The following is an 8552-nucleotide window of genomic DNA, read 5'->3' as shown; positions in this document are numbered from 1 at the left end:
TTTATCTTCTCATTCAGTACACAACTTTTAAAATTTGCTACTACTAAAATTTGCTACCTGAAAATATAATACATGTTATGCCATTTGGAATAAGCCCAATAATAACATCTTCATCGCGGATGGTGGAACAGCCTGTCTCATTTCAATTTATAAGAAATAAGCCATCGTTTTTTTTTCTATGATTCTCCAACGAAGCTCTATAATTTTTGTTTCACCAAAATAAAAGAGGATATATTTTGAAGACGTGCCTTATCGGCATCGGAAACAGGCCTGATTTTATTTAAACAATTAATTTCATTATTGTCTATTTTTATTGCCTTCCGTTCCTAGAGTATGCATAATAAACATTGGATTCAGTAACTGAATACATCGTTAGACTCGAATAACAGAGTTAGATAATTTTAAGGGGTATAAACGTCAAATAAATTTTCGACGTCTTATGATGTTTCATGAGATAATTGAAAGAAAAATTAACTCTGGAATTTTGTGTGTATGTATCTATATTCTTCTATCTATGTCTTCAGATAGAAAAAAACCTAGAAGAATTTGTGCAACCGGGTTCACCAATAACAAAGAGGGGTATAATAAAACCATCAAACGTGCCGACAGGCAACAGTAACAGCGGACAGCCATATTTACATCTGAAATGCAGTTGAAATATTTTTACCTATATTGAATTGAAGATAGAAACTTCCCAAGATGTAAATTCTTCGAAGTAATAAATGTAATAATAAAGAAATTGAAAAATTTATCATATTCATCAAAATATTTAAATCATTCTTATTTTTAAAATCCTGAACGTAGAATCTCATCAATATATGAATTTAATATACAATTTCGGATTTCAAAAATTTTATCAAAGGTTGTTTAAAACCTGACATATGCCGATGACCTCAGGTTGAAGTCCGAAAGGTCTACAGTCATATCAAAAACACCCTTTATCTGAAATACCAGGTCAAACACTGTAAAAAAAAATCAGATTTTATATTTATGTCTATGAAAACACTTCACACAACTATTTTCGGACTTGATTTAATCAAATATATTTCAATAAAAATACCAGTAAGACATCTATTATTCATATATAATCAAATATTTCATGTTTGGAATCGCAAAATGTTAAAAAATATGTTATTTCAAGAGATAAAAATAACTTCATTAAAATATGAAAATAATGTTCATAAAAAACTGAAAGGTAGAATATAGGTATTATGTTTCATTGTTTAATACAACGCAAGCATAAAAAGTATATGATTTAGATAAAGGAATTATGACCAAGTATTATATAATTCCCGAAACATTTATAGTTTACATTCTGGCTAACTACGCTGTATTGATCGAACTCTAATAGACTTTCCTCAAATTTCCTCTAAGATTTGTAATGAGATGTAAATTGTCAAAATCTTGATAATAATGATTTAAAATTCAATTTCATATTCTCTTTCTTCTAAACAAATGTATTAATTTTTTATAGAATTAAATAAATATAAACATAATACGTATTATTTATATGTTTCAAGGTACATAATAAAACTGATCTGATCTATACAACTGTGCATTAAATTCACACAGAAGTGCCAGCGTCAGATGTTTGTTACTTTAATGTAAAACGATTAAAAGCTACCAAAACGTCGGCGCATATTTGTGTTATGACAAAAATTCAGAAATGCTTAGTGCTTAGTAATCCGCCAAAGTGCTCGCGAGCACTGCATTGCTCGGGAGCCCTTTTAGAATTACTAAGCACTAAGCCTTTTGTGAAAGTGCTTCGATTATTAAGCACTAAGCACTGATTTTAAAAAGTGCTCGGAAGCACAGTACTCGGGAGCACAAAAAGGCTTCAAGTGCTTTCGAAAGCACTAAGCACAATGCTTTGGCACAGCTCTGCCATACGCAACAAGATGAGCACAATTTATCTAAAGAAGAAAATTTCCGTCCGACAAGTAAGGGACTCACAGGGAAAACTCGGAATATCTCGAAAACTGAATGAATGCAAAAAAATTTTTATACGGCAAAAATTGGCACAAAATTCCCAAATCAAAAAAATTTGAAAATTTTCATGTATGAGTCACATTTAACTATGATCACCGACGATATTTTGAAATATTGCCAAACATCTCTTCTGTTTAGCTAAACATCGATTATTATCAATAATAATCGGTGCGATAGGTAGAAATTTTAATCATCGAATAGTACATTGTATGAAAATTCACTTGTGGCAGACGTATGTTTTATCGCTCTTATAAATTCGGCTTTTCATTAGTAAACAGTGGATTCAAATTTCGAAATTTCACAGTTTTAAATTATTTACATAGTACTAGTGATTCACCAGTTGTTCCCCTAAAATATTGAGGAGAAAATTAGAAAATTAACGCTATATTTCTGAACCGGTGAAACAATTTCCATTGTTACAATAGGAAAGTTACCAGATGTTTATCTCTCAGATAACAGGAGAGTTTGTTGTCTAAAGGGGGCCACCTGCTGCAATATCATGTCGTCGGCAAATAATTATTGTGATCGGAGTTGCCCGATCTGTAAAGATAATTTCATCGTTAACAATAAGTTCATAAAATGCGAATTGTGCTCGTCCCAATCGCATGTACAGTGTTTGCGTATCAAAGATCCGGTGGTGAAAACATTGTCGGAGTCCAGAAATTTGAGGTTTTACTGCGATACTTGTATTCTGGTCGTTGATTCCAAATTATCGGGACCATCTCAAAAAGTCGACAATCAAGCCCTTATTGCAGATCTGGAGAATTTGATATCCAGGGCAACAGAATCGATGTTACAAAAATTTGCTACTGAAATATCTGAGTTACGGACAGAAGTCCGTGTTTTGAAGGAAAGCAACATCGATTTGGTTAGGCTACTAACTTCCGACGAGAAACATAAGACATTAGGGGAAGAAGATGTTGTATTGGTTGAGCACATCGAAAGAGATGTGCCACCTCTAGAACCTAAAAAGAAAGTGCCAGAGGTAAACAGCTTGTCGAAGAACAGAGTAAAGACCACATCGGTCAAGCTGGATAAGGGGAGTGACCAGAAATCTACTAGGCCAGCTGAAAAATCCAATGCTAATTCTAAGGTCAAACCTCTGACTGGGACAAATCATAATAAAAACCCAGAGCATCATAATAAACGTTCCGTAATGACCAAAAAAGGTACGTCTCAACCCAGTTCATTGATCCAACCGGCACCAAAAGGAAGAAATTGGATTTGGGTGGGAGGCCTGAATGTTACTACAACCGCTGAGAACATCATAGCGTATGCCAATGAAATATGGCCAGAAAAGGATATTCTGTGTTTTGATCTCAAATCTAAGCGTGCAAAGAAGTCTTTCAAGCTGGGGAGTAGAGATTTGGACCTTGCAGTACTGCTTGCAGCTGAACATTGGCCGGAGGGAACACTGATTCGACCATTTCGCATGGAAAGAAGAGCAAATGTCCCATAAATCATCTACTCATAAGATTCAAGCAGGTAATTTTAAGATCCATTGTTATTACCAGAATGTAAGAGGTTTAAGAACGAAAATGATCAAATTTGCTAATTCAGTGTCAAATGTTAATTTCGATGTAATATTGCTCACAGAAACGTGGTTAAACTCTAGTTTTAATAATGCCGAACTTGGTCTTAACGAATACATCATTTATAGAAAAGATAGAGAGGAAACAAATAATGTCAAACAAAGAGGTGGTGGGGTCTTGATAGCTGTAAAAAGGCATTTTTCTTCCCGGCAAATATTTCTTGGAAGCTCCAACATTGAGCAGTTGTTTGTAATGATTAATATCGCATCGAAATGTTTTTTGTTTACTAATGTATATATCCCACCGAATACAGCAGCATCTCACTATGTTACACACTGCGAAGATCTTGAAAGAATTATAATTCATTAAAATATGAAAATAATGTTCATAAAAAACTGAAAGGTAGAATATAGGTATTATGTTTCATTGTTTAATACAACGCAAGCATAAAAAGTATATGATTTAGATAAAGGAATTATGACCAAGTATTATATAATTCCCGAAACATTTATAGTTTACATTCTGGCTAACTACGCTGTATTGATCGAACTCTAATAGACTTTCCTCAAATTTCCTCTAAGATTTGTAATGAGATGTAAATTGTCAAAATCTTGATAATAATGATTTAAAATTCAATTTCATATTCTCTTTCTTCTAAACAAATGTATTAATTTTTTATAGAATTAAATAAATATAAACATAATACGTATTATTTATATGTTTCAAGGTACATAATAAAACTGATCTGATCTATACAACTGTGCATTAAATTCACACAGAAGTGCCAGCGTCAGATGTTTGTTACTTTAATGTAAAACGATTAAAAGCTACCAAAACGTCGGCGCATATTTGTGTTATGACAAAAATTCAGAAATGCTTAGTGCTTAGTAATCCGCCAAAGTGCTCGCGAGCACTGCATTGCTCGGGAGCCCTTTTAGAATTACTAAGCACTAAGCCTTTTGTGAAAGTGCTTCGATTATTAAGCACTAAGCACTGATTTTAAAAAGTGCTCGGAAGCACAGTACTCGGGAGCACAAAAAGGCTTCAAGTGCTTTCGAAAGCACTAAGCACAATGCTTTGGCACAGCTCTGCCATACGCAACAAGATGAGCACAATTTATCTAAAGAAGAAAATTTCCGTCCGACAAGTAAGGGACTCACAGGGAAAACTCGGAATATCTCGAAAACTGAATGAATGCAAAAAAATTTTTATACGGCAAAAATTGGCACAAAATTCCCAAATCAAAAAAATTTGAAAATTTTCATGTATGAGTCACATTTAACTATGATCACCGACGATATTTTGAAATATTGCCAAACATCTCTTCTGTTTAGCTAAACATCGATTATTATCAATAATAATCGGTGCGATAGGTAGAAATTTTAATCATCGAATAGTACATTGTATGAAAATTCACTTGTGGCAGACGTATGTTTTATCGCTCTTATAAATTCGGCTTTTCATTAGTAAACAGTGGATTCAAATTTCGAAATTTCACAGTTTTAAATTATTTACATAGTACTAGTGATTCACCAGTTGTTCCCCTAAAATATTGAGGAGAAAATTAGAAAATTAACGCTATATTTCTGAACCGGTGAAACAATTTCCATTGTTACAATAGGAAAGTTACCAGATGTTTATCTCTCAGATAACAGGAGAGTTTGTTGTCTAAAGGGGGCCACCTGCTGCAATATCATGTCGTCGGCAAATAATTATTGTGATCGGAGTTGCCCGATCTGTAAAGATAATTTCATCGTTAACAATAAGTTCATAAAATGCGAATTGTGCTCGTCCCAATCGCATGTACAGTGTTTGCGTATCAAAGATCCGGTGGTGAAAACATTGTCGGAGTCCAGAAATTTGAGGTTTTACTGCGATACTTGTATTCTGGTCGTTGATTCCAAATTATCGGGACCATCTCAAAAAGTCGACAATCAAGCCCTTATTGCAGATCTGGAGAATTTGATATCCAGGGCAACAGAATCGATGTTACAAAAATTTGCTACTGAAATATCTGAGTTACGGACAGAAGTCCGTGTTTTGAAGGAAAGCAACATCGATTTGGTTAGGCTACTAACTTCCGACGAGAAACATAAGACATTAGGGGAAGAAGATGTTGTATTGGTTGAGCACATCGAAAGAGATGTGCCACCTCTAGAACCTAAAAAGAAAGTGCCAGAGGTAAACAGCTTGTCGAAGAACAGAGTAAAGACCACATCGGTCAAGCTGGATAAGGGGAGTGACCAGAAATCTACTAGGCCAGCTGAAAAATCCAATGCTAATTCTAAGGTCAAACCTCTGACTGGGACAAATCATAATAAAAACCCAGAGCATCATAATAAACGTTCCGTAATGACCAAAAAAGGTACGTCTCAACCCAGTTCATTGATCCAACCGGCACCAAAAGGAAGAAATTGGATTTGGGTGGGAGGCCTGAATGTTACTACAACCGCTGAGAACATCATAGCGTATGCCAATGAAATATGGCCAGAAAAGGATATTCTGTGTTTTGATCTCAAATCTAAGCGTGCAAAGAAGTCTTTCAAGCTGGGGAGTAGAGATTTGGACCTTGCAGTACTGCTTGCAGCTGAACATTGGCCGGAGGGAACACTGATTCGACCATTTCGCATGGAAAGAAGAGCAAATGTCCCATAAATCATCTACTCATAAGATTCAAGCAGGTAATTTTAAGATCCATTGTTATTACCAGAATGTAAGAGGTTTAAGAACGAAAATGATCAAATTTGCTAATTCAGTGTCAAATGTTAATTTCGATGTAATATTGCTCACAGAAACGTGGTTAAACTCTAGTTTTAATAATGCCGAACTTGGTCTTAACGAATACATCATTTATAGAAAAGATAGAGAGGAAACAAATAATGTCAAACAAAGAGGTGGTGGGGTCTTGATAGCTGTAAAAAGGCATTTTTCTTCCCGGCAAATATTTCTTGGAAGCTCCAACATTGAGCAGTTGTTTGTAATGATTAATATCGCATCGAAATGTTTTTTGTTTACTAATGTATATATCCCACCGAATACAGCAGCATCTCACTATGTTACACACTGCGAAGATCTTGAAAGAATTATAGAACTGTACCCTTCTTCCCAATTTATCTGTTGTGGGGACTACAATATACCTGGGGCTAGTTGGGGTCCGAATATGTTGTGTGTTGGCGGGAGTTCCTCTAATCAGGATATCCTTGGGTCAACTATGGCTACTTTGGAACTATATCAGATGAATCACGTAAAAAATGTTAATGATGTTTCTCTAGATCTCATATTTGCACCACAGTCTGCTGTCAAAATAGAAGAAGCGAACGATATTATTTTACCATGCGATTTACATCATCCAGCCTTATATTTCGCTGTTTTAAGTGAGGCATCTGTGGCGGTTTCAAGGTCAGTGAATACTTTCTATGATTTTAAGAATGCCAATTATGAAAATATTATATTATATTTAGAGGAGGCTGACTGGTCAACCTTGAACACATACCAGGATATCGAGGGTTGTACCGAGAGGTTTTACGAAATTGTCTTAAATGCTATAAAGTTGTACGTTCCTGAAAAGGTTAAAAAGATTTTTACTTTTCCTTGCTGGTTTTCCTGTGAGCTGAGAAAAATGATATCTAAAAAAAAACAGATTCACAAAAAATATAAACAAACCGGTAGCTTAGATGATTATTTGTTGTTTGCAAGTATGAGGGAAAAATGTAAGGTTGAAACTGATAGATGTTATAGAAAATATGTTGAGTCGGTTGAACTGGAAGTTTCCTCTAACCCCGAATATTTCTGGAAATTTATAAATGACAAAAAGACACAGAAAGGATTTCCCAAATCCATGTATTTACGTGATGAAACTGCTAACGATGATGCGGGCATTTCCGAACTTTTTAGGAAATACTTTTCTGAAATATATAGAAAATCAAAACCTGATGAATCCCGAGTAATTCATTACGAGGACACCGTCGATGTTCATGATTGTCATTTCTCTGAAACTGAGGTTCTGAATGTTCTCGGCAATCTACCAGATAAGAGTGATACTGGTCCCGATCGGATTTCCGCACTGTTTCTGAAGGAGTGCAGACACGTTTTATTAGGACCTTTGGTTTTCTTATTTAACTTATCTGTAAGTTCAGGTAAATATCCAAATAAATGGAAATCGAGTTATGTTACTCCGGTATTCAAGTCAGGCAATATTAGTGACGTGGGAAATTACAGACCAGTAACGAAAAGTTCCTATATTCCAAAAATTTTGGATACATTAATAACTAATAAAATTACACCCTTACTTAAAAATATTTTAATTGAGGAGCAACACGGATTTATTGCCGGAAGATCTGTAACAACAAATCTGTTATATTTCACAGACTTGATCCTATCAGCGTTTAGCGAGAGATCACAGGTCGATGCAGTTTATACAGACTTTGCTAAGGCTTTTGATAGGTTGCCTCACTGGCTACTTATTATTAAACTCAAAGCATTAGGCTTTCGACCACCCTTACTCGAGTGGATTTCAGATCGTTTGATTGGGTTGACACAATTCATAAAGATTTCTGATACTCTGTCCGGGGGTATTGAAGTTAGTTCAGGAGTCCCACAAGGATCACCCTTGTCTCCAATTTTATTTTTGTGCTTTATCAATGACATAAAAAGTGTCATAAGATTCTGTCACTTTTTACTGTTCGCAGATGACATGAAACTCTTTCGTCTTATAAGATCCCTGAATGATTGCTTGTTACTTCAGAGAGATATAGAAGACGTTATTAAATGGTGTGTACATAATCAGTTGGAGATTAATGTGAATAAATGTCATATAATGCGATTTTTTCGGACTAATTCGACAATCTTATTCGATTATTCAGTAGACTCGTGTCTATTGAAATCGGTCAACACGGTGAGGGATCTTGGAGTGTTGCTGGATGCTGGTTTGAGTTTCACAGAGCACATAAATCATATTACATCGAGAGCTTTTAGAATGCTTGGCTTCATCAAAAGACATATGCAGGACTTTAGTGTCTCCTCCATAAAAAC

The 8552-nt window shown here is 35.0% G+C and overlaps 1 protein-coding gene across 1 annotated transcript; it reads left to right on the top strand.

Moving 5' to 3' along the window:
- Positions 1-2488: 2488 nt before the first annotated feature.
- On the top strand, positions 2489-3448 carry LOC123675316. Its single transcript, XM_045610665.1, has one exon. It carries the CDS (start codon positions 2489-2491, stop codon positions 3446-3448), a length of 960 nt encoding a protein of 319 aa, XP_045466621.1.
- Positions 3449-8552: the final 5104 nt, after the last annotated feature.

The sequence above is a fragment of the Harmonia axyridis genome, chromosome 3 (genome assembly GCF_914767665.1).
Source record: "Harmonia axyridis chromosome 3, icHarAxyr1.1, whole genome shotgun sequence".
NCBI lineage: Eukaryota > Metazoa > Arthropoda > Insecta > Coleoptera > Coccinellidae > Harmonia > Harmonia axyridis.
The sequence above is the reverse complement of the archived record's forward strand: the minus strand, read 5'-3'. Positions and strand labels throughout refer to the sequence as shown.

Excerpts from the sequence above, each read along its gene's own strand:
- LOC123675316 (XM_045610665.1), top strand. The coding sequence starts at position 2,489 with ATGTCGTCGGCAAATAATTATTGTGATCGGAGTTGCCCGATCTGTAAA.